Source organism: Lonchura striata, chromosome 7 (genome assembly GCF_050655825.1).
Source record: "Lonchura striata isolate lonStrDom1 chromosome 7, ASM5065582v1, whole genome shotgun sequence".
In the NCBI taxonomy this organism is placed as follows: domain Eukaryota; kingdom Metazoa; phylum Chordata; class Aves; order Passeriformes; family Estrildidae; genus Lonchura; species Lonchura striata.
The window spans coordinates 15,841,937-15,867,850 of record NC_140709.1 but is presented as its reverse complement, the minus strand read 5'-3'; the positions used below and the strand labels follow the sequence as shown (position 1 = coordinate 15,867,850).

The 25,914-nt window shown below is 49.9% G+C and overlaps 1 protein-coding gene across 10 annotated transcripts in view; it reads left to right on the top strand.

Moving 5' to 3' along the window:
• CFAP65 (cilia and flagella associated protein 65) overlaps nucleotides 1-15,998 on the top strand; it is a 32,071-nt gene extending 16,073 nt beyond the window's left edge. For 7 of the 10 annotated variants that reach the window (XM_085584997.1, XM_085584998.1, XM_085584996.1 and 4 more), the window contains 15 exons: nucleotides 631-759; nucleotides 1,036-1,212; nucleotides 1,892-1,958; nucleotides 5,678-5,788; nucleotides 6,579-6,770; nucleotides 7,527-7,685; nucleotides 9,040-9,180; nucleotides 9,619-9,735; nucleotides 10,309-10,446; nucleotides 10,941-11,006; nucleotides 12,538-12,749; nucleotides 13,102-13,251; nucleotides 13,771-14,049; nucleotides 14,718-14,855; nucleotides 15,435-15,998. In XM_085584997.1, coding sequence (XP_085441123.1) covers nucleotides 631-759; nucleotides 1,036-1,212; nucleotides 1,892-1,958; nucleotides 5,678-5,788; nucleotides 6,579-6,770; nucleotides 7,527-7,685; nucleotides 9,040-9,180; nucleotides 9,619-9,735; nucleotides 10,309-10,446; nucleotides 10,941-11,006; nucleotides 12,538-12,749; nucleotides 13,102-13,251; nucleotides 13,771-14,049; nucleotides 14,718-14,855; nucleotides 15,435-15,471 — 2,113 coding nt within the window. In that variant the 3' untranslated portion in view covers nucleotides 15,472-15,998. The remainder of the gene's footprint in view (nucleotides 1-630; nucleotides 760-1,035; nucleotides 1,213-1,891; nucleotides 1,959-5,677; nucleotides 5,789-6,578; nucleotides 6,771-7,526; nucleotides 7,686-9,039; nucleotides 9,181-9,618; nucleotides 9,736-10,308; nucleotides 10,447-10,940; nucleotides 11,007-12,537; nucleotides 12,750-13,101; nucleotides 13,252-13,770; nucleotides 14,050-14,717; nucleotides 14,856-15,434) is intronic. The other 3 variants (XM_085585001.1, XM_085584999.1, XM_085584995.1) reach the window with 3 other exon arrangements.
• Nucleotides 15,999-25,914: the final 9,916 nt, after the last annotated feature.

Below are 25,914 nucleotides of genomic sequence, written 5' to 3'. Positions count from 1 at the left end.
GAATGGAGAAGCCACAGCTTGTCTGAGCTCCTGTTTAACCATTTCCATGGTAAAAACCTTTTTCCTAGTATCTCATCAGAATATCTTGTATTGCAACTTGTGCAGTTGCCATCCCTGACCCCTTGCTTCATAACGCTGAACAAATCCAGGTCCCTTTGTCCATCTTTGTAATCATAAAATGGTTTGGATTGGAAGGGACCTTACAAATCATCTAGTTCCAACCCTTCTGCCATGGGCAGGGGTGCCTTCCACTAGACCAAGTTGCTCAGAGTCTCATCCAGCCTGGCCAATGTGCTCCAGCTCTCAGCCATTTTAGTGGCCTGCCATTGGGCCTGCTCCAGTGTGTCAGTGACTTCCTAATACTGGGGAGCTAAAGAGAGACTTCAGGCTAAGCAGAACTCTCTTATGTCACTCACTCTCATTAGACATACATAAAAGATTTTGAAAAGAAAATCAGGTCTGCCTTATGCCCAGTATCCTTTCACTCAAAAGGGCCAAGGACATAAGGGACATAAGGTCTGACAAGAATTATAAGGAAGATAACCAATGTGGAATGACATTTCCCCTGTCTTGCCCTGATGACCCTTCCTCCTGTTTCATTTTAATATCTTCTTTCTCTCCTGTGACCAGCACATGCTTGATCCCTCCAGTGTATACCCCTCTCCTGCTGGATTTTGACTTTGGGTCTGCCCCAGTGGACTCAGAACCTACCATTGTGATGCTTATGCTGGAAAACAAGGGTGTGGTACCTGTGGACTGGTAAGCAGTGCTCAGTGGAGCTCAGCCTTCTTTTTGGGGGTCTGGAAGTGCTTGAAGGGCTGTGAGAAATTTGCGGATTAATAGGGTGGGTTTTGTAGGTACAGCTGCAGCTGAGATCTGTTGATGAGTCTAGGTGGGGAAGCAATCAGGGAGATGCAGATCAGACCTGATGAAATGTCATGTGGCCAGCAGCTGGACTAAGCCCATTTGGGTTGAATATGCTGACCATGGCCCTGGGGAAGTTGCTTGTTGCTGACCAGCTGATGGGTTCCCTAGGGCCTTCTTGTTTCCTTCTGATCAGAAGATGGACGTGGAGCGCTGGGCAGAAGATGCTGACTTTACCCCCCAGGAGTTGCACCAGATGAGCATTCAGGATAACCAGCTCTTCAGTGTTTCCCCAAAGTCAGGAACACTTCTTCCAGGGCAGGAGAAATCTGTCCAGCTCTCACACAGGTGATGACAAGCACCTGTTCTTCAGAGCTTCATGCTGTGTGCCAGAACAACGCATGCCATCAGGCCCCTGAGTTTCCCTGCTAGATTTTCCTTCCTCATCACATGTTCCTCAGCAGAGGCTGGGCAAGTAAAAAGTTCCTGAACATGTCCAGTTTCTGGACCCCACAGAGCTTGTCTTCCTCAGGAGAATGTTTTAATGTCCTTTGACACTGCAGAGCAGAAGTCATTTAGTGTAACATGCTGGGGACAGTGGTCTGCCTTGACCTGACAGTTGAGGAGATTAATAAGATGCTGCACTTCCTGTGCTTTTGATTATGTAGTGATATTCTTTTTTTTGTCATCAGCTAGAGCTGCTAGCCCTTGCGTGCCTGTAGAAGGTATGAAGAAATCTGAACTCTTCCTTTTCAAAGCAGACCATATATGAGAAATACTGGCATTTTGTTGGCCTAGAAATTTGCATCCCTAAATATGTGTTTGACTAAAATCAAGATTGTATCGCTCACTCCCACCCAAACACAAGTGGGTTCCCCCCACCTCCCCGCAGCCCTTATGCAGCAGCAACTCTTTGGCTGGGAAGTGAATGGTCTCTAAAATTAATCACTCTGTTCTGTGTGACTGACTCTATCATTCTGGGCACCAGGTTGATTTCTACTGTTTTCCTCTCCTTTTTCACTGCTAGACATGATTTCATTGGCACTGATCGCCTCCCTGTCCTGCTGAAGATTTCCTATGGCCATGAGATTCTGGTAAGATAGCAGGTGTCCCTTCCTTCCATTTGCAGAACAACAAAATTGGTTGGAACTGAATTAAGAGGTATTTTCCCCAGAAGCTGCATAGTGTACAGGGGGCTGTGGCCTTCCCCTGGAATTTGCACTAGCCAGGCAGTAACAGAGGACCAAGCAGAGTCATAAAAACGATGTTCTGACAAACTTGTGGTTTCAGCACAGAGTGATGTGGGCAGTACACTGGCAGAATGGCCCTTGGATGTTGCATCTGTTGGGTTCTTCAGCAAGAGGACTACTATTTATTTATTATTAACCTTTGTATTCTATTAATGTTAGTGCAGAATTGCTTCTTCCTTCAAGACAACTCCAAGTCCAAAACAGCCTTCTCAGGTTTTATGGTCCCTGCATGTTTTCCACACTCTGGTGTAACTTATGATCAGGATTCCTATGCATGCTTCCCCTCATTTCATCTGCCTCACTGTGAGTTGTTCCATGCAGTTCCTGGAGTTCAGATCTGTGGCCCATCCTGCTTCTCTCCCATGCAGCTTTCCTGAATCTCTCCAACTCCTCAACCCTCTGTATGCTTCAACCCCCACTGGAATGTGCTTTTCTCCAAATATACCACCATCCCCTACTGTGATGGTAGTTTGGGATTGCACAGGGTGGCAGAACATCCTGCAGCTCTGGGTTTACAGGGTCAGCTCTTTCCCCAAGCCCAGAACATACTCCCTGGGTTCCTGGTTGGCTGCAGCCTTTGTCCACCCACATATTTCTCCTACCAATGATAGAGATGATTCTTACTCATTCTTCCTGCTTCGCTGTTTCTAAAGCATCCCAGAGCTGATCTGTGGTGTGTTTTCCTGGAGCATCTCCTCAGGCTTGGAACTAATTTCTCTCTCTCCCTCTCTCAAACTGTCAATTAGAGTCACAGTCACCTTGTGCTCTGCCAGGCACCACTCATGCCCAGCTGAGCCTTTCTGTCTGTCTCTGAAGTTTCCTATGAGACCACTGTGTTCACATATCTCTTTTATTTTTCTTTTCTTTCAGGACTGTTGTCAGCTGAAAATCCAACCCTTTGACCAAGCTGTTCAAACAGTGGCTTAACTGTGCCTTCCCTCAAAGCCCTTGGACAGGCTCCCTGTGCTCTGCCTGCCTGGCACAATCCTGAGAGTGACTGTGAGCCTTTCACCAGTTGGCCAGTGAGGGAAGAGGTTTTGGAGCACCAGAAGACTATAGGGCATACATCCTCTCTTGCCATATAGCCAGTGGCTTTGGTGACTACCAGAGGACCACACCTTCCATCATGCTGTCACTGCAGAAGGGGCTAGAAAAGTGTGGGATACCTTGGGGATGAAAAGATCCCTTGGTACCTTTTTGCTCTGGCAACAGGAGCTGCAGAAGCCAGTCCAGGGACCTAGAGCAGTGCAGGTGGTTGCAACCTGCAGAGATGCAGTGCCACTGCTGAACTGCTGATATTCAGCAAGTAGGAATAGGAGATACTTCTTCTGCAGAGAGGGCAGCTGAGGGGCTGAACACAGTGTGCCTGCTTTCCTTGCAGTCGTGACATGAAGTGCACAGATTTTCCAGCTCTTGGGGCAGAAACTGCCCTGTGTTCACATTCCAGGGCTGAGCAAATCCTCACCTGTGATTCTGGTGAAATATGCAGAGCATGTGCTAACCTTTAGCATATGTTAATCTTGAGCAAATGCTGTAGTGTCACTCCAAAAGTTAAGTTTTGGAAATTTCCGAAAGCAGCAATGAACAGAGGAGGAGCCCATTTGGCTTGGGTATTGCTTGGTTACTCTATCAAATTCCAAATTATTTGGCTTCAGAGCTGTGTGGTTAGCCACCTGCAAGCCAATGCCTGTTTTTCCTTTGGGTTTAAATTTACTTCTGTGATGACTTTACCTACATGGATAGATTTTGACATCCTGCTCCTCTGTTTCCCCAACTTAATTTTCAGGAGAAGCTTCTTCTCTGTTCTTTCCCCATTTAGCGGCCAATTTTTAGGCCTCTGATGATTTATAGGTACTCTGAAGAACCCAGACTGATTTCCTATTGGCAATTTCTTCTGGATGTAGGCAGAGATATCTGTAGGATTCTGTGTTATCCTTGTGTAGCAGGGAAACAAGGCCTCCCACTGGCTAATGCTTTCGCAGATTGTCCTTTGCCTCTTCACCTGTGAGACTGCTTGTTCTCAGAGCTCTGAGATCCTTTGGTCAGACAGAATTTGCAGCTCCCAGCAGTTTTAGTAGGAAAAGCCCAGCCAGATGCATGTGTTGCAGGCTGAGGTAGGTTGGCTCACAGAACTCCCTGGAGAGAATTCCTGAGTGCACAAGTTTTATGAACTGCAAGTGTTTGCACTTCACTTCATAGTTGCTAGTTTGGTATTGTGAGATGTCATCACCTGCAGCATGTGTTCTCCAGGCAGCTCTTCTCCCTGGGGAATCCGGCATCCCTCTTATACTCTTAAGTCTTCACTGTGGGATGAAGTCTGTGCACTCTATAAGGAGAACTGATTGCAGCAAGTCTTCACTTTTCTCCATTTGTCTCTCTTTAACTGATAATCCTCTAAATGCCATATCCTGTGTCAGGTGGAAACTGATGACAGTTTTTTCTGAGCAGTTCTGGTCTGTTGGAATGCAAGGTGGCTTTTTGATCAAAGTTATATAAATGGATGCTTCACTCCCAAAGCTCAGGGAGGTTCCTATCCCTTTATCACTTGAAGTTTGAAAGCAAAGCTTTTGTCTTTCTCCTACTTTCACTTCATCTGGCAAGCTGTGGTTCTCAGGAGGCTGAATACTCATGTAGTGCTTTAAAAAGATCCCATGGGTTTTTGTAAAGGAGTTGTCATTCTCTGCTCTTTTTAAAGTAGCTGATACAGTATCTCCTGCAAGTGTCTATCTTTTCTGTCTTTTACACATCTGTTTGAAAAATAGTCATGCTTCAGGCTTAATTTATTGTGAACTGCAGCAACTTGGCTCCTACTAGCCCATGCAGACATTACTAGGTGACTGCTTTGCAGCCTCCACCTCAAAGCAGACAGCTCAGGGGTACTTTGGGGTGATCCTGCAGGAAATAGTGCATCATCAGTGCATCTTCAGCCTGATTGTGGTTTTCTCAAAATGCAGGAGCCTGTGTGAATGCACAATCCTTTCTGTGAAATAACTCTGTAAATATCTCCACTTTGCTTGGAGTGCCTGGTAGCTGCTTTGCCAACAGGATACTGTTGATCATCACTTGATCACTTAAAGTTCGGCTGGAATCTTCTTGCTTTTAGACTTGCTTATAGCTTTTGGGCTGATAGACACATTCTGGGAGCACTCTAGAGGATATCCAGATGATCCTTCCCAAGAGGAGGCCAATACTTACCTAAATCCTGTCTTTCCAAAGTATTTGGCTGTGAAAGTTGCACACTCTCCTATATACAGTCCAGACGCTTTCATTCATCGGGAATTTCCACCATGCACTTGCACAGAGAAGCACTGATGCTGATGCTGGCAGAGCAGAGAGAAAAGTACAGTCTTTCTGATACAAGAAGGGAACATTTCAGAGAAAATCTGGAGCAGGTTCTCCATCTCCTTGATTTTTTTACCTTAGGACCCGCTATGCTGGTATTACCAATTAAAGTTTGTAACTGTGTGGCCTTCCATTTGCAAAGTACTTCAGGGTCCTTATGCAGTTGTTAGTGATGGGACCAAGGCCCTGTGAGAAAGTGATTGCATTTCTTTCCACTGTAGCTGACCTTCAGCGGTGTGACAGTGGAACACGACCAGCGGTACGTTCATTTTGCGTCCACTAAGCACGTCTTCGCACCCGTCGCTGTTGGGCGCTCCCAACCCCCCACACAGGTGAGCATTTTGGAGCCAAACCCAGCAGCAAGTGTAGGGAAGGAGCTAGTTACTGCTGTGTCCCAAGGACTGGCAGTGTCTGAGGCAATGCTCAGAAAATGGAATGGCTTCCATAGTGAAGCATCGCAGGATAACTTTGAGGATAGTTCTAGGCAGAGTTTGGAAATAGCTGCTGGGACAGAAACAGGGAAAGTACTTCTCACCATCTGCAGTTTGACAAGATTTGATGTTCACTCTATAATCACAATGCTTATGAGGCATGTTGGGCTGTTCACATATTATCTTGCATTGTATCTGAGTGAAAACTTGCCTAGCTGCTCCAAGTACTCTAGAAATAAACCCTAATTAGTTTTTTAGTAAATTAATTTAACTTCCTTAAACACTTACTCAGCAAAAACACTTATTGATTCTGTTCTGCCTAATTTACTTGGGAAGCGAAAAAGTCTGAATTTAATTAAGAGCACTTTAATACAAGTGTTTTTGCATTATATGTAATCCGCTTTACAGTGATCCCTTTAGCTAATCTGTATTAATTTTACCCTAGTCTGACTTGGCAGGACACCATTTGGAGAGGCACTTTGGTTATCAATGTACATGTTTGGTGATAAACCTTCAGCACAGCTACCTATCAGAGCCTTAGTGTTAAATCTTGACACTATGAGGTCTCCTCATTCTTAGGAGATAAGCTGATTAATTAAATATTAATGCTTATCAGCATCCTCTGGGGAAGTGTTAACTAGTTTAACTTGTATCTAGTATAAAAAGCACTGCTCTTTCCTACTCACTTCAGATTTATAAACTCTACAATGGTGGCTCCATGCCTGTGACATTTGAGGTTCAGCTGGACAACATTGTGAAGATAAAGGAGAAGAATTTTCAGCATCCTGTGTTTGTCTGCCTAACTCCTAGAGGAGAAATCCCCCCTGGTGAAGCGGGGCACATTGAGTGGATCTTCTCACCACTGGAAGCTAAAACATACACGGTAAGAGCCTCCTCATGACTGAAACATTCAACAACTGATTTCTCTTGTTGACCTAAAATTCTTTAGGTTCCTTACGGGTGGTTGGTCCATTTAATGCTACAGCTGAATTGAGCTCTATGCCTCCAAGAAGCAAAGAGTCTTGAGAGCTGGTCTGATCTGAAGTGGAGCAGATAAATTTGCCTCATAATTTTTTTCTTCCCAAGAAGAGATATCTTCCATACCCAGAGTTATCCCAGTATATGTTTTTCAAGTATCAAACAGTAACTGGAGATATCAATAGTATCTGTTCAGATTTGTGGGGTTCATTGTTGGCCTCCAGAAATTCCCATCAAAGTGACTGACGTCAGTATCTTCTATCATTACAGTGTATGCTGCTGCAAACCTCTGAAAACAGCCTTCCCAAAGACCTCTGTCCTGGGCTGCAGCAGGCAGGCAAGGCCAGAGCTGTAGCACTACTTGTTGCTTCAGTCTGTGGTGAATGCATGGATAAATGAATAAATTTAACTTTAAAACTCCAACCTTTGCTCCAAGAGGGAGTCTCTGTCCATCTCATACTGTAACTGGCTAATTGACTACTTAAGCAGCTTTCCTGGGCTAGCAGGAAAGGTCAAGGCCTGAAAGAGCAAAGAAGACTGGATTTGTCTTTATGCATGCATGGGGTGTATTTAGACCAGTCCATTAGCAAGTATGCTTACTTACTGCACATCTCTCCCAAATACAACTCTGGACTTAAAACTTCTGTCTTGTCCGAGGCAGGTTGATGTTCTCATCGACATCTTGGAGGGTGACTCAACCCAGATTACTTTCCAGGGAGTAGGCTACAATCCAAATATTGTAGGAGAGGCTGCTACATCCAGACATTTTTTTTCTTCTGCAGTCATTCCAGGTTCTGCCAAGCTAACTGTGCCTGGTCAGGTAAGTCCCAAGTGTGGGATATGAGTGATATAATCAGTCCAGAAATGTGTGTGAGAGACTGAAAATTACAAGTGGTACCATCTTGTAGTAGTCTGTGTTTCAGGAGAATTCATTTGCCATGAGACAGAACAAGATATTTCCCTTCCAGCAGGTGATCTAGAACTTAACTCATGGGAACTGAAAGGTGTCTTCCTTCCAGCTTGTCACTTCCATAGCCATTAGAACAAAAACGAGTTTGGGTTTGTTCATGTAATTTTTCCTTGGAAGTTACTTCCCATCACAGCTGCCTTTGTTCTGTGCAGCTATAACATCTTTTTCTTTCCTAAATCATTCTGAAAAAGACCATTATATTCCTGCCATACTCTGTCAGGGCTTGGCTGCCACCATTTCCCAGCCAAACTCAGGTGATTCATAACCTGAATGCTGACTGCAGGATGGATGGTCACCTATTCAGGCACAGGCAGAGGAATGCACTTGTTTGACCTGCTGCTGGCTCAGCAGGAGCTTGTCTGGCCTGGCTAGGGCTGGCCTGCCAGCCTGGACAATCTGTTGTTAAACTCACCCACAGATCCAAGCACAGTGAATGAGCATTACACAGCAGCAACAGAGGCTTTCTCCTGGCAGGTAAAAGATTGAACCTGTATGACATTAGCATGCCTTCCTTGGAGCCAGCCACAGCTTCACATGCTCTTTTGCTTCCAGCAGGGAAATTATATTCCTGAGAACAGCAAAGAGAAAGTGATTGGAAACTGCCTCAGTCTGACAATGAAGATGGCATTCTGCAAGGCTCTGTTGTCTGAAATCAAGTTTCTTTCTCTAATGATTGCTGTACTGTACTAATGATTACTGTACTTAATTAGAGATTGCATTGTGCCTGGAGAATGGGACAAACTAGTAGCATACTAGTGGCAAGGTGTAGTAGGGATCAATTTCCTAAAACTCACAGTCAGATTGATAGGGATATTGCACAAGCACACACCTCATGTTTCTCAATTGAAGTAGGAAAAGGCCTGGACTGCCAGTTCTGTGGAGAGAATCAGGACGTTACTGGTCCTCTGTGCTCCTGAGATCCTCTCCTGTCCACTACCAGTGTTATGTCTTATTCATTGCTCACTCAATCCTACTGCAACACAGCTGGCCTTTTGATGTAAAGTCACTGTAACGAGAGCAAAATTGTGAGAGTTGTTACATTCTCTCAAGTTATTATAGTAAAGATAGCTGGTTAATATTATCTGTGAATTGCTGGACTTAGAGTATGACTTAGAGATGACTGTATGACTCCCCTTCCCCAATGGCTAGGTCCCATCTTCCTTCCCTGCTGTTCCTTCTCAAGGTTTCTCCTTGTTTCCTGCAGGCAGCCACCTTGTCCCATCACAGGATTTGCCTTGGAAATATCCCAGACTGCACCAAAGCTGGTCGACTTGTCTTTCTCAACAATATCTCGAAGAGCAAGGCAGTGGTGTTTACCTGGCAGTTAAACTCCTGTAAAGAAATGGTGAGTCCTCTTCGATCTACAGCCTTCCTGGCTGTCTCTGTTGTGCCATGAAAGGACCTTACAGCTCCATTTTCAACACGACACTCAGTTCTAGGAAACTGACTTTCTCCTAGGTGATGAAAGGAAAAGTGAAGGCAAGGGTTAGGACAGGGGGAACAACAGGAATTCAGAAGGGCAATGCAAAGACTTTGGTGAGGTTATGTAAAGTTGGAACTACAAAATGCGATAACAAACCTCAGGACTCTGTCCACCATCAAAGGCTATGTTTGTTCTTGGAATATATCAACTGCATCTCTCTCATGCCACATACCTCTGAGAAGAGGTGTGTTCCCTGAGAAGAGAAAGCACACAGGAAGATCTCAGGACAGTGAAATAGTTCATATGTTTTTTTTTCTTTTTTAATTTAATTTTGTTCTCCTCCTCCCGCCTTTTGCCCAGGTGTTGGAGGTTGCTCCAGAGTCAGGGGTTGCACAGCCTGGAGAGAGTATCCCCTGCTTCGTCACACTGCAGCCTACAGGGAATCCCTACTTCTGCAGAATAAATCTGGTGTGTGAGGTGAGACCCAGTTACCATGACCTGGGCATGTTACTGTGGTTCCCAAATGGCTGACCCCAGCAGTCAGCTGTCTGCTGCTTCCAGCTGAAGGAATCCTTCTTTGATACACACTTCTCACTTCTGAAGACACCTAGCTTCATCCTTCCTGGTGCTTTAAGCATCTTTCTTCTGTGGTTCACTAGATGAAGTGTAATTGTGCAATGCATGGCTTTGTGGGGGGAGCCCAGCTGCTAGAAGTGATGGTTTGAATGGGAATGACTTTCAGTGGATGCCAAAAACTTGATAGCTGTAAAAAACAAGTCTCGCTGCTTTGATAATATTGGGGGAACAGACCAACAGTAGTGTCCCTCTCAACACTTTCCAAGTTTTCTTTGGCAAGAGAGTATATCTTCTCTGACTGAGATTTAAAATACCACTGTGCTTTCCTCTTCCTGCCACTGGAATACATGGAAAGCAAGTGGGTTTCTTCCTGAGACCTCCTGAAGGGGACAAACCGGCATAGACCTGAGCCAAGGACTGCTATTTTCAACTCTTTTCTAGCCCTGCTCCCTTCAGTTATGGTTTGTTTCATAGGTGTACATCCAGGAGTCCCTGGTTCAGTATGAGAGGGACGTGCATGAGTGGGAAAAGGAGAAGGAACGGCAGGCTGTGGAATTCACCATCACAGAGAAGGACCTTGGGATTAAGAAGAAGCTAAAGTCACCTTCAGTGGTAAGTGCTCTCACAACCTTGCACCAGCTTAGCTTTGCTCAAGAAACAGCAGCTAGTGTTGACAAGAAACATTCTTTAGGAAAACCTTGGCAGTTGTTAAGAGGACATGAGACTGATCTGTTAAAGACCTCAAAACTGATCTGTGGTTAGGAAGAAAATGAGATCTTGTTTTCTAGCCAAGAATCATCTTACAAGCTGAAATTTCTAGTGACCATCTGAAATTTGAAAGTGCATGAGAAGCCTTTGGAAAAACAAAGCCAGTGGCTCTGGAAACCAATGGTTGGGTTTTTAACCATGAATAAACACTGGGGAGAAATGTGTAGCTAGCAGTAAGAACGTGGTCTAAGTGAAGAATGGAGGATAAGATCATTAACTCTCAGCTGGCACAAAGTTTAAAAAAAATCCTAAGGTCTTGTTCTGCTCTGTATCGTCCCCATATGGTAATTCTTCTTCTCTTTTTTTTTTTAAATGTAATGTTCTATTTTATTTTTCAGAGGTTATCAGATTCTGCTGAAACAGCAAATCTTCCTGAATCATCAGCTGTGATCAGGAAATACAAGGTAAATCAGGCCTATCTCAATTGTGGTAGAATCAAACTGACTGCTTTAGAAAAGAGGCAAATGCTGGATATCACAGTGTGGGAGTCTGGACAGAGAGAACAGCAGGATTTGTAGCTTCAAGGCTTTGAGAGACAGACTGTTTGGAGGAGGCAGAAGAATCACACTGTCTGGCTGTGTTCTCTGGCCAGTAACTTTCCAGCTGAGGTGAATGGGAACTGAAATTGGCATCAAACGTGCACCCATGACTGGAGAAATGGGGAAAGGTTTCAAATAAGCAGAAAAAATGCACAGAGGCAGGGCAATTGGTACCTGTACTGGTTTCATTTTGGGGTCACAATGGAATGTCTGCCACAGCAGAAAGCACCAGGACCCTGGCAGAACGTGGTGCAGACCTTGTCCTCACCTCAAGAAGAGCTGTGCTCTGTTCCTCAGGAGAAGCTGCTGACAGGAACTGTCTTAGTTTAAATACACAGAAAGCTTTAAAGCTCAATTTGCCTGGTTCATCAGTTCTCACTCAAGTGCACAACTGCATGCACTGCTATAGGACAGTTTTTCCAGCAGTGGTGGGAAGGTGTGAAACAAGGTCCCAGTGAGTGCTCTGCAGACCTACCTGGGCCCCAAGGAAGAGCCAGCAGTGCCTATAGCCATCAGCAAGATGTGCTGTGGGAATGACAGGGCTCAAAGCTAACCCAAGATGTGGAAAGATTTTGGGGAGTTGAGGGGAGGCTTGGCCTGAGAGGACTGAGGCAACAAGGAGATGTAGCTTGTTACCTCAGGATTGCCACCACAGTGAGGCTATAACAGTGCTCCTGAGACCCCATGGGTGCTTTTGCATGCCTTGCACTGTTCTGCATGAAGGAATCAGTCCAGGGCAACTCTAGCTTGGTCTGTTTTCCCTGTGCTGTTTGGTGTGCTCAGTGATGCAGGTCAAAGCACTCACTGGATGAGCATAAGGATGGCTGCAGAAAGGTAAAAACAGTTTCATTTAATAGATCACTGAAGCCCTGTGATGCCCAAGGACTTCTCCAGGTCTCTGTGGTGTCCTTCTGGCCCAGGCATCCTGGCTACTACTCTAAGAAATTTCCCCCAAGCTGACTGCTGGTAATGCAACCCCAAGCTGGCCCGTGTAGTGTGGCTGGAGTCAGTTCCTGGTTTCCCTTCAGGTCTAGAGGAGGACAATTTCCCAATGCATTCCATCCATGTACGTCACTTCTCCTGCAGCACTCCCGGTGTGCTTGCAAGAGCTTCCACTGTGATGGACTGGAGAACAACAGCCCCAAGTACCCTAGGGAGACCCTGAAGCCCTGTTGACACTTGGGGCTGGCACACTGGTCAGTGAGAAAGAAAGAGACCTGATTTCCACTATGGCTGCTCATGCCTGTTAATACTGTGGTGTTAAGATCATTTTGACACCCACTCTAGTGGGTCTGGTTGCTGGGCTTTCAGTTCTCATGCCTGTGCTCAAACCTACACCAGCCTACTTGTGGCCAGAGGACCAACTATATGCCTGCCATTTCTTTCCCTCCAACAGACATTACCTCCTATTAAAAGCCACCCTACACCCAGTCAGCCATCTGGACACAATGACAAGGGGCTGTTGGACAAAGACACCAGCCAGGAGTGGGTCAAACCAGAGCCTCCCATGCCCTTGTCCTTACACCTAGATGTGTCAGCCAGGTCCTACGCTATTGAGGACTTCCTCAGCAACTTTGCCTTGGATTTTCACAGATACTTCTTATCCCGGTAAGAGATAGAGTTTTTTGGATTGGCAGCTTCATCTGAGCCAAGGCTGTCCATGCTCTGATATGCACTGAACTTGGTGCTCTACTCTACTCCTCTCCAGTGCCTCAGAATTAAGTAAAAGGTGTCTTGCTTTCCCCAGCATTAGCTGACATGACCTGTTACTCTCTCCACCTCAGCTGTCAGAGCTCAGTGTTCCACTTTTATGACAGTGTCCCTGCTCATGTCAGAAATATGACATCTCCCACCCCTTCCCTGCTTGCCTGACATGCTGCTGCAGTGCTAGGAGGGTGCTGGTCTTTGAAAGCTTGGTTCTGTAATGCTGCCACTGATTGAGTAACTCCTCCTTTCTCAGCCCTTTCAGCACCCAGCCCTCAGAGAGCAAATTGGTGGATGGAAGTAGGCACAGAAACAGGACGGACGTGGAGCTCAAACAGCCGTCCTTGGCTGCTGCTTCTAAACAAGAGCTGGAGGTGGTGACTGACATACTCACAGGTGTCATCAGGTGTGTGTCCTTTCACCCTCACCTGGTTTGGAGCCCCTGTCCTCCAGAGAATGAGTGCAGCATGGTCAGATCTCTGCTAATCCTAGAGGAATCTGTGCACTCTTGTTGCCAGAATGGGGGATCCACCTGCTAAAAGCTGTCTTGGGACTATGAGCTCTGATCCTGGAGTGACAGCCAAGGCAGGGGCTTCCTTCCCAGCCAGGGGCTGAGCCCATCTTTCCAGAGTTCCCAGGAACCAGGGAACTCTACCTACTCTTATCTTGGGAGCAGGCTGCGTTGGGGTGCACCTATTTGGTTTGTGAGCTGCACAATTGTAAAGAACCAGCACTGGGAAAACAGAGGTAGTTTCACTGCTTAAGGCCTCTTGCTGCTTCCCTTAGGCCCAGAAAGCAAGAAGCTACAGACTAAACACTGACATCAGTCAGTGATTTCCTCTGATTTGTAGTGTCTTGTAATAATCCTCTGGGTCATACAGATAGGCAAATTTGCTGGAATTATCCTTTATTTTCTTCTTCCTAGAAGCCTCTTGGAGGATGGCCACTTCCAGAAGTCAGTGAGAAAAATCCAAGATGAACCTATTCCATATTTCTCCCAGTTCCAGTCTGCAAAATCAGCAGAGCTCCAGGACAGTAGACAGGGCTCTACATTCCCCTCCAGGGTCTCTTCTTCAACAGATCTTGACCTTGAGAAGGATGGAGAGAGGAAAAAAATTAATCAGGAAACTTCTCCCAGTGATTTGCCAGAGTCTTGCAAGACTTTTCACCATAAGGAGTTGATGGAAAAGGAGATCATAAGTAGGTGAGGAAGATCTCACATATAAAAGCCAAGAGCTGCACAGTCAGGAGAGCCATGGCAGCACACTGTCTGGCCAGAAATCCTTTTCTCCTTCAGCCCTGCAGCATTTCTGCTGGTATGTTATGTGTTGCCTGGGTGGAAGTTGATGCCCACCTAGACACCCTCTCCCAAATGTGGTTTGTAGGGAGAGGTTTACTGTGTCTGGGGTTGAGCCGTGGGCAGTGCCAGGATGCTGGTAGTGATGATGTCTACTTTACTCTCAGGTAGTCTAGGCCATATTAGATATTAGGGTGCAGTATGTGCTTACCTTACCTCTTATTTTCACTGCAGTATTCCACCACCTTGCATTTGCTATGGCTGCTCCCTTGTAGACTTCTACAAGCTACAAGCATTATTTACTAATAGCAGCTACAGCACAGCTTGGAGGGAGAAACCAGTAAAACTATAGTCACCCAGCTTTGTCTAAGGTCAGAGCCTGACACCAGCTGGTGACAATTCTGGGACAAGGGTCAGCAACCCATTGCTCAAGTCTTTGGTTCATTGGTCTCAGTGTGTAGGAAATAGTGTATGCTCCACTGCTGTGCCTGATGATTCCTGGCAGGAGTCACAGCAAGCAGCCTGCCTTATCTGCTTTCTGATAGCTGTCCTCTGCTATAATTCTGTCCTTCTAGGCAGCCAGCTGTTGGGAACCTTGTGGAGCTCGTGCTGGAAAACATACTGCAGAATATCCTGATCGAAGCCAGCCATGGGGAGGTGGTGCTGACAGCCCAGCCCAGGGTCATTGCTTTACCCCCCAACGCCTCCCGAAGGTAGCAGAGTGTATCTGTGCTCTGGTGGGGGACAGAACCTGTCTTTAACATGTCAGGTTGAAGAACAGCCCATTTTCTAGACCATGTGGGTTAGCTGAATCCCTGCCTATCAATGCCAAGGCTGCCTGTGCAAAATGAAGAATCCACTTCCAAAGTCTCTGCCCCCTCTTGGCTTGTCCGGAGCCACAGAGCAGAGGTGGTAACAGTACAGCCTTTCTGTGGACTTGAGACCCTCATACAGCTCTGGGGTAGGGCCCTATGGGTGAATGGTAGGCCTGAGGCTCTGGAGAGCCTAGCAAAAGGATGGTCCTTTGGGAAAAGGGTCAAGGAGCAGGCAGCACAGCCTCTGATAGCAGAAAGGGAGCAAAGTTTTCATAGTCCAAGGTGGTGTGGGATCTAATTTAGTAGAGGGAATGGCCACTGGTGGGGAGAATAGATTTGTGTGAAATTCACTTTTGAGTGAAAAGCATAAGGGCTTGCCCTAGCTTGGGCAGAAGTGCAGCGAGATGGGATTGAGGGTTAATGGAAGGGGGTTGTTGGATGTAGATGTCATCTCCAGAGCTGCCATCTCTTCTTCAGAATCACCAACCCGGCAACCCCACCCTCCAGAGCATAACTGCTGGATACTGTGCTGCTTAAGCTCCTCAAGCACATCAGCTCTCTCCATTCTTCATCCCTGTGATGTCCAGAGCAACTCGGACCCTCCCACACCATGACCTTAGCTCAGAATGCTGGCTTTCTCTGAGGAGGTATGTCCTGATTATGTTCTCAGCACCAATTTGAATCCTCTGACAACTCCACAGCAAAGTTCATGAGATCCCTCCTTTCTGTGGCTGGCCACATCATCGGAAAAGAACTCTATGCTACAGGGAGCATATGGACAACCACTATGACAATTCCCACTATCCTCAGCCTGCACCGGCTGAGAGGAGTGGAATCTGCTTTGGAATGTAGCTGAGGAAGGACTGACATTTGGGCAATGAGGTGAAGGGATCAGCAGGATGCAGGTACTGAATCCTCCTCCCCTCCTTGCTCCAGTGGCGACTGCAGGTTCCCTTTACAGCGAGCAGCCCGAGGGGGCAGCTGCAGCACAATCAGTACACGCGGCAAGCCAATAAAAGCAACTTGACCTTCAGACACCGACACCGTGTGTAACATACGTAATTCATGCGTCTGCATTTGGGAGCCCTGGACAAGGTCTTCCCTTTCCAAACTGCAAGGCTGTCACCTAGGGAGGGGGATCCTCTGAGCCTTGGCTTGGCCTGCCGAGTCCGTCAGGCTGCAAGGGGTGTCACAGTGAAGGAGCATGTTTGTCACAGCCGGGAGGTGGCAGCGTGAGTTGTGAGAAATCCCAGTGGCCAGCACAGAACAGGCTGGTGCTGGGTTCCAGCTGCTGCTCCCGGGCAGGAGCTGCAGGGTGGCTGTGCCAAGCTGTGCACATCCCCTGTTCTGTCGTTGCACTATGGACTCTGCAATATGAGGCTCACGCAGCCACCCAGCTCTGGTGAGGGTGCAGTTTTGGTGTCTCCCTCCAAACCCTCATGCCTTGTTTCCCAGTACCAGGACCCAGCCAAGACCAGAGCTGCATCTTCCTTCGCATCTTAAGAGAAGACTGTGCAAAAGGCACTGTGGAAGGCTTTTGCCTCGCTCAGCAGAGGGCAGTTGCCTGCTGTGCCTGGGGTACTGCAGCTCACCCAACTTCACCCCAGCGCTCCTCTCTGTGCAGGAGCCCTGTGTGCGTAACTGTTACTAAGCCCCAGGGCTGAGCTGTTCCTGTTGTCAGAGATACAGCGAGGCACTGCCAGCTCCTGAACTCGGCCTGAGTGCCTTGGGCCTTCACATGGGTCCTGGATCCTTCTCATGAGAAGTGCAAACCCTCTCCTCCCTTCCCAATATTCTGCATGCCAGGTCTCCTAACATCACAGCAGTCTTTCTGTATTCCTTGGGGCTTTGCCTAGTGCTGAACAGGTAATGCAGAATCACTTCCTTCCTTCACACCTCAAGGCAGCAGCAGGGCCTGGCTGTTCAGTCCACTTGGACTGATTATTCTTTGTCCAGACTCCTTGCTAGGATTTGCTCTCTGCAGATGCTCTGCTGTCCTGCAAGAAAGTTCCCAAATGGATAGCAAAGGCAGGGGCAGAAACTTGCTGTTGCCCTAAAGCAGGTTGAATCCGGGTACCCAAGGGCAGCATGCAGCAGTGAAGACAGGGTCAGTCAGTTTGTCCATCCTCAGACCTGCTGTGTGATCTAATGCTCGTTAGGCTGCACCACTGCAGCTGCACCATTGCATCCACTACCTGGAGGAGCTGACATGGGAAATGCTGTGTGTTAGTCTGGTGTAACATCCAAAAAGAAATTGTGAGAACCTGAGTGCTATCAAATGTGCAGGGAATTTTTTATGCCATTAAAGCTCCTGTTCTCCTCACTTTCCTGTGCTGCCAGCCTGGACCTGGAGAAAACAGAAGTCACACTCTGCTTGCCTGTTGGAGCACTATTAGAGGGAAATTCACTTGTTTGATAAGCATCACTCTAGTAGGTGAGGTCTCAAAGAAGATGCCTTAAACAGGTGAGTCAGGGAAACAGATTTGAGAGCTATTTACACCTGTGAGAGAGAAATTTTTCTTCTCTCAGCTCTTTTTAGAGGCTGTGAGATGATGGGTGGTGTGTCACCTCTGTTGTAGGTCTTCTCTGGTGCCTGTCAACCAGAACCACTCTGAGTGCAGTATGCAAAGAGAGTAGCAGCTGTCACACACTTTTCTTCTTTTATCCTCATCCTAAAATATAAATTCACCAGGGACAGCCTCTTTTCCAGGTTTGGGAAATTCCTAATTCCTCTTCTCAGACTGGGAACTAGACCCTGACCCTAGTTTTGGAAAACACTCCAATGTCTGACCAGGCCACATCACTGTCCTGTTAGCAAAGAGAGACAGCAACTTTCCCAAATAGTGCTGGGGGTGAGCTCTGCATAGTGTGGAGCCTACAGTGTGGGTTTCTCACCCAGGGGCTTCTCTCTCTTGGATCTTTGGGGCAATGGGGAGGTGAGGGGGGGGCAGAGATGTGCAGAGCTGGCAGGGAGGCACTTTTTCTTAGCCAGAGGTTTTGTTGGTAGCCACTGCCAAGGGCAATGAACTTGTGGGAGTATAGACTCACAGCCCAGCTCAGCACCAAAAGAGGGGAGAAATCCCGTGTCTGCTAATGACATTTGGGTCTCAGGCAAAAGGAAGTTTGAGCTTCTTGTACTGTCTCCCAGGTCTGGATTTGGCCACTGCTCAACAGAGCTACGTTTCTATTGCACATCTCTCCAACAGAAATACTGTAGGTGCAGGTCCTGCTTCTTCCCCCTGGTGTTTGGGCAGTGAAATGGGTGATGTTCCCATGGGATTGGGGTCGGTAGCCAGGCCAGGCTCCCGGCAGCTATACAGGCAGCACGCCTATGGCTGAGCAGGAGCTTGGCAAGCTAATGGGACTCCCCCTCTCCTTGTGCGAATTATCGGGAGCACTCAGTGATCAGGCAGTTAATGCACCACACAACAGGCACTTTCTTCTGGGCTGTTACTCCTGGCTCCCAGGGAGGGGTGAAATGGCCTTGGGGCAGGTGGGCAACAGAAGCTATCCTGAATTCCATTAAAACATTTAACACCTGCTGAATCGTGCCATTGTGTGCGAGATAAAGGGAAGGGAAGGAAAGGGAACAAAGCTGCTCTTAGGCTTCCCTGACAGGGTGTCTGCTAGGCTTTGCTGTCCCTTTGCAGCTGGGGAACCTGAATCTCCTGCAAAGCCCCCCTTGGTGGGTCTCTGTGTCAGTGTGGGGAAGGCAGCAGTGTTAGAGAACAAAGAATCAACCATTCCCTGGTTGGAAGCAGCCCCTTCTCCCTCTGTACAGTGCATGAGGTAGGAACCTGGAGAAGTCCAGCCCTGACCAGCTTGCAGTGTCTGAAGAGCAGAAGTGTGAGGGTGATCCTTCCAAAACCCTTGTCCAACCAAAACTGGACAGATCCTTCACCCCTGCCCTCCCATCTCTGAGATACTGGGCTGTGCTGGCTGAGCTGTGTCACTTTTGGTGTTTGGGATTGGGAGCCATGCTCAGACCAGGCCAGGGCACCATGCTGGCTCCTGATAGACACAAGATGTGCTCTGATGTGACCCGGTCAGTCTTCACGGGACAGTGAGGCAGCACAAGTCCTTGGCTGTTGCAAGAGGAGGCTGAGACTGCCTTTCCAAGGCCAGCCATACTAAGAGCTCAGTCCCAGTGCTGCCCACCTGCCTGACAGGGAAGGGCACAAACTGGTAGGTGCTGCCCCAGAGATGCCACAACAGGTGCAAGATGTTCTCCAGGGTAGCAGTGCAGTGCAGGGCACTCTGCAAGCTAAAGGGACCTGCTTTTCTCCTGTTTTCTGTAAAGCAGCCTTGCAAGGACAGTATTTGCTGCTATTTAGCAAATCGTGGAGCTCTGCCCTTGCAGGAGAGAGGCTGGGGTGAAAGAGCATTTCTGGCACAGCATACAGGCTTGGAGAGGGCTGCTGGCATTGCAGCAGCACCTGTGGTATTTGGGGTTTTTGCTTCTCCAGAAAGAGGAGGCAGCAAATCAACCTATGCCAGGAGCTGTAGCTCTGCTATGCTGCTGCATGCTGGGGCAGGGAGGGGTGGGAGTCCTGTCCAGCACACTTCCCATATGAGGAAAGGAGAAAAGTCCAAACATTACAGCCTGTACAGTCTCAAAAGGAGGGGGAACATCACACTTCTTCACTGCACCACAACCCAGAGTATTGGTGGTATTGCATTTCCTTTGCTGCCAAAACTGCTGAAAAAGGACCAGGATGAGCAGGGGCAGTAGGTTGGCATCGCTCCAACTCGTCCCAGGGTCAGGCCTGGGGCTCCCCCAGCCTGCAGAGGCAGCAGGAGGTGGGAGGGATGGAGCCTGCCTTTCAAAATCCTGAGTGTGAGAGCGTCAAGTCTTCAAGGAAGAAGAATTGGGTGGCAGTGGCTCCTACAGATCTGCCACTATCCTCTTACATTTGGGAATACATTTACTGCAATCTGCAAGTACACTCCAGCTCTGGAGGGAGCAATGGTGATGGTTTCTAAAGCACACCTAGGACCAGGATTCCGACAGGTGTACACCGTGGGGGTTAAAGGAGCGTTACCCCCTTCCCCACCCACAAGCACACCCATCTACACAAACAAACAGGCCACTGCACTTGCACAAAGGAGCTTCTCCTGCCACTGCTGCTGCACTTCATGCTCTGTTATCCGAGGAGTTGTGGGTGCCAGACTAACTGGAGAGAGAGCCCAGCTCCTGCTGACACTGCCTGAGATCAGCAGAGGGCTGTCAGGGCTGGGCAGCGTGGCTGGGCACGGTAGGAGTGTGTCTGAACTTCTCCTGGCTTCCATGAGCTCTGCTCCCAGAGCCAGCACAGGGACATCTACACTGGTTAACCTGCTGGGCAGTGACACAGCTGGGACACAAGGGTGCTGTGACTCTGGGATGCAGTGACCCACGGGGAATCATGTGCACATGGAGTCAAACACATCGTGTTCTTGCTGCTGCATTAGGACAGCTGGCTCCCGGCCTGTGTGGCCATGCAGGGAACACTCCCAAAGAGAGTGCTCCCAAAGTTTTGTTGAGCTGTGCTTTGCTGCCTAGCTCAGAAGTCTGTGGATTGCTCTCAATGGTGTGTGAACATTGTGCTGGTGTGCCACTGAGATTTTCAGCATGAGTGGAGGGACTGCGATAAGAACAAAGAAGACTTTTCTATCACTATCACTCAGACTGCTTGGGGTAGGCACTAGATTTACTTTTCTGCCCTGAGACTTCACAACTCCCTGACTTTTCAGCAGCCCAAAACAGTTCAAGAAAGCCACTGCCATCCTAGAGCTGCCCAGGTAGGTTATCCTCACACCTGCTTCCCCTGGCCCCCTGCTCTCCTCTCATCTCTGCTGCAAAGTGAGCCAGGCAGGTGGGTGGAAAAGTGACAGCTGGTGTTGTTCCAGTGCAGGTTAATGAATGTCTCCTCCTCTCCCCCTCTCATCCTCCTCCCCACCACCCCAGCACCCAGGCTCCTGGATCCTATCAGCCCATCAGGCTCCCATTAACAAAGGCAGCCCTGGAGAGTTTGCATAGAGACCTGCTCTGCCTCTAATCTAGGTGGGCTAATCGCCTCCCTTGCCCAGCCTGCCTTCCCTGGGTCAATATTTGCTCTGAGCAAACACAGAGCTGTGACAGGTGTGCTGGGGAGAAGGCTCGCTGCCGCCAGCCCAGCCCTCCTGCCTGTCTCTGCTCAGTCACATCTCTCCGGCCCCCCGATCACCGGCCAGCCAGCGCTATTTTTATCGGGACTATAAAAGCCCCATCCAGCCAGCGTCACCCTCATTTTCTGCTTGTGAGCCAGCGGGGGAAGGCGAAGCCACTCACCTGACAGCTGCCAGCGTGTCACCGGAGCCAGGTGAGCTGCTATAGCCCAGCACACCTTGGCCAGGATCCTGCCTGCCTGGCTGGGAACAGGGTGCTGGGCATGGAGAACATCCTGGGGGCTTTTCCGAGGCAAGTGCTGGGAGTCCGGTCACACACCCGAACTCCCGGGAAGGAAGGGGACGGGCTCAGGGGACACCGTCCAGCCTGTCCCCTTTCCTTAACTCTTCTCTCTCACTTGTATTTTCCAATCCTTTCTGTTCTCCTCCCCTCCTGCATTTACTTTCTTTCTTCCTTCCTTCCTTCCTTCTTTTCTTCCCTGTTCTCCACCCTGCCGTGCCAGTTAACCTGCCCCTGCTCTGTTTGGCTTTCCCAGGCAGTAGGTGTCAAGCATCCACTTTCCAGACCTTACCCCCGGAGGAGCTGGTTTGGAGCAGCGTGTGCAGCAAAGGACACCGTGTCCCAGCCTGCAAGGACCCAGCTCGAGAGGAAGGGGCTGCTGACAGCCCAGGGCAGAGCACCCCTCCAGCCCGCACTATCCAAAGTCGGAGCATCTCTGCACTTGCCTGGCGTCGAGCCCCACGTGCAATACCTGACCTGAACGTTTTGTTCGTTCGGCTCGCGTTAGGCAGGTCCAGCCCATCTGCGAGGCAGGGCTGCCGCGCAGCCCGGCACCCCGCACTCCCGCAGCCTGCTTGCAGCTCCTGCGTGCTCCACATCCAGGCTGCGTGCGGAGCAAAGGGCACAAGGGACGTGCACAGCACGCAATCTCACCCCAACACAAGCAGCAGTGAGCAGCCAGCGCACACAGATGAAGCAATCCACACATAGCGTGCGTGAACGCCATGGGACTTCCACATGGCGCTGTGGGACCTGGGACCCAGGTGACACTGGTACACACGGCATTTCTGGCACTCGGTGACGTGCAGGACCCATGTCCATGTGCCCATGGCATGGCAGGCACATGTAACACACTAGGCACACTGATCCTGCCTACGTGGCTGATTGCTGCTTGTAGCAGCCTGCCGGGGAAGGGCAGCCTGGCCCTGGCAGCACTGCAGAGCCATGGCAGGCACAGAGAGCCCTGGCACGGTGCTGGCCCAGGGTGGAGTTTGTCAGGCTCTGCCAAGCACCCAGGTAGGTCTCAATGGTCTGCTGGCACCAAGGGAGCTTTGGCTGCTGACAGTGAAGCAGCAGGGAGGGAGGGCAGGAGCAGGGAGCAAGGAGCAGGGCAGAGGATGAGGGGTGTCACATCCTTTCTCACCTTCCTCTGCCTTCATTCTCTCCCAGGCTGCACTTCCCAGCCCTTCCATGGCTGTCTGACTATCCAGGGCAGGTGTTTCCTGCTGTGCACCCTAAGTCTGCAGGCCGGGTGCCAGATCCTGCCGGTGGCAATCCCTCTGCCTATGCTTGCTGTGGAAGGGTATGGAGGGGTGGTGCTGGGTCTCTTACAGGACAGCCCTGCTCACTGCCTGCCATGCTCCAAGCACAAGTGCTTGACCTGGACTCCTGTCCCATTCCACATCTGTCCCATCCTTCTCCCCCAGCAGCCAGAGGAGACATTCAGAGCCTGGGGCTGCTCCCTGCACCGTGGAGGCTGCAGGGAGTCATGGAGAGCTAGGAGATGGGACAGTAAACCAGCTTTCCTCCCACCTCAGGATATTTTTTGGGAATGGAAAGATCCCTCACCCCCCTGCTGTCTACTCTGGGCTCTGCCTTCGATTTCTCTGGCTGTTTTGATCTGTTTCTGCCCTGCCCTCAGGCACAGGCACCCAGTTCTGGTCCCGCCATGCTCAGGGATACTCTGAGTTTACAGGTGGATCCTGAGCCCATCTGCAGCCTCTTTGCAACCACCAAAAATGCTCAGCCCATCCACCCAGTGCGGATAGAGAAGAAGTTGGAGGTGAAGGAGCTCAGGAGTGTGCTAAGGGACAGGATGATTCCTGCTGCTTTCCCTCACCTCCATACAGCTATGCGCAGGACAAAGCTCAGCAGCCCTGGTCCCAGAGCAGGAGAATCCTGTTGCCTCCTTGGGGTGCCCCTGCAAGAGGCAGAGATGAGGCACTAAGGCTTCCTGTTTGGGCAGATGATTTGGGAAGTTTCCATCCAGTGGTGTAGGTAGGGGCCAAAATCAAAGAGCATCTCCACACTCCCTACATCCCTCCAGAGCTAAGGGTCTATCCTAGCCTGGGAACAGCTCCAAGATGATGCAGTGATTGGCCATCACTGGGGTCATGGGCCCTTGGGGCTGTGTCTCCAGTTTCTGTATGCCCTGCTACCAGTACTGGCAAAGTCAAAAAGCTGAGAAAGCACAACATATCCCCTGATATTCACAACCTCTGCAGCTGCCCTGCTCAGGCTGGGATCAAACAGAACATGATTAATAACCGTGAGCAAAGCCAGACCCTGCTGTCCATGTGCTCCAGTTGCTGCACGTGTGTCCCTGTGGGTGCAGAGCCTGGTGGAGATGGTATCTGGCAGAGCAAGGCTGTGGAAATGTGGCCATGCCGCCTCTGCTTTCACCTGGTTGCTCCAGCACCTCTGGGCTGCCTCATGCCCTATCTGTCACCTTCCCAGCCTGCTCTCACTGCCCCAGCTCTGCCAGCCCAGTGCCACTGGGGAGCTGTGAACCTGTTCAAAGGTGGGACGGCCCCTAGAAGCCACATTACCCCGAGGGCTGTGTTAGCTGAGGAATGACTCTCTGGCAGGATTAGCACCCAAGGGTGAGTTTCTGCTCATTATAGGCAGAGCCAGAGGCATTAAACACTCACTTTTACATGTCAGAGCCAGTGCTGCTATCAAGGGTACCAAGGCTGGCATTGGATGGGGCACAGTGGGGTATTGCTGTCTGTGCTGAGTAGTGCTGTTCCCCAAACCCCAGGCTCTGCATGGCCAGTGACAGCTTTGGGGACCTTGGGATTTCCATGGCACAGTTCCGCACCAGGAGGATTTGCATGGAGAGGGCAGGGTGCAGGAGGAGCACTGGGGAGATGCAAGTGCCCAGGTTTGGATTTGCACATAGGTGTAGTTTCACACAGGTGTGTATGTGCATGCATGCCTGTGTATTTGCATAGGTGTTTCCATGTGTGTGCCCTCCCTGGCAGCAGAGCAGAGCTGGTGCATCCCTGTCCTGGATGTGCACGTGTGTGTGTTCTGCTGGGCTGAACGGCTGGTGCTGGCCATGCCCCTGCTGTGCTTGCTGCTGTTTCCTGGTGTGTGCAGTGGAGGATGTGGGTGGGAGCAGAGGTGTGCACTGCTCTGGCAGCCTCTGGGCTGCTCATGTCCTGCCCAGCCCGGATGGGGTGTGCCATCCTGGGGCAGGCACTGCTTTACCTCAGGATGTGGGAGAGGCAGCTGGCTGTCCTCAGCACGGCAGTGCCCCGGCGGGGACCAGCCCACAGGGCTTTGTGGGCACCTCAGGGGCTGAGAACCAGGGTGGTGTGAGCATCCCTAGACCTCAACTGACCCCACTCATTCTGTTTGGTGCATCTCTGCTGTGCCTGAAGGGGGTGCCCAGGCAGAGCAGGAGCTCCCTGCCCCTCAAAGTCTGTCCCACTACCACTGTGGGTACCCAGACACAAGGAGACAGGCTGCTTGTGATGCTGGGGATGAGCTAATGTTGGAGGCCAGTCTGCTCCTGGCATGGCCAGACCTGGGCAAGGAGCACAGGGACTCTCTCGCTGTGTTGGGGTCCTGCACTCCCTTTGCCAGGCTTCAGATAGTCACCAGGCAATGAATCCATCCCACACACCACCCCCAGCTGAAGACAATAAGAAGAGGCAGTCTCCAGTCTGCCTGGGCTCTGGGACATGCTTATCCCCCTCTGTCAGACAGGGTGGAGGGGACAGGTGGGTCCCAGGCTGTGGTGAAACTACAGGAATTCTGCACACTCCAACCCATTCCTGGCCATGGGGAGTATCAGGGACAGCATAGGTACAGCCTGGCATCCTCCTCCCTGCACCCACAGACCACGGGGGTGAGGGGACATGTTTTACAAATGCCCCCAAAAAATATCATTGAACCCCCATGAGAGAAAGGGATGATCAGAGCCCTGATGAAGGATTCAAGATACCAGGGGAGGAAAAACCCAGAGCTTACACTAGTCCTGCATCCTGGAGCATATCAGCTCCATCCTCCCACGGGGCCTCTAGGGAAGGGGTGAGTGATGTGGCTCCTCTCTTCCCAGCCAGTGCCTCTGGGAAGTGCGTGGGCAGCCTGCCCAGGGGATGGACACTGAGCAGGCTGCCAGGGCTGCTGCTCTTGGCCCAGCTATTGCTGGCTTCAGGAGCTCTGAGGCAGGATGTTCTGTTCTTGTGGCAGTGCCTGGCTCAGCCCCCGCCTGTGCTGATCCTCAGAGCTGCTGGAGGAGGGACCCACCCCTGTCAACCTTTACATCTGCCTTCTGCATGAGCATCACCCAGGCTTGGGGTGCCTGCCACTACAGACGTGGCCAACAGGACAGTGGAGGAGCACTGGGGTGGAGTGGGACCTTGGCCATGTGCCAGCTGAGCTGGTATCCCCTGGCTCTGAGGCTGCCAGGGGCTGCCAGCCTTAATCTTGCACTCTGCACCTCCATGACAACACCCTAGCTGCTATAGGTAAAAGTGGCATCTGGTAAGCTGTGCTCACCCTGTGATCTCTCCAAAATGA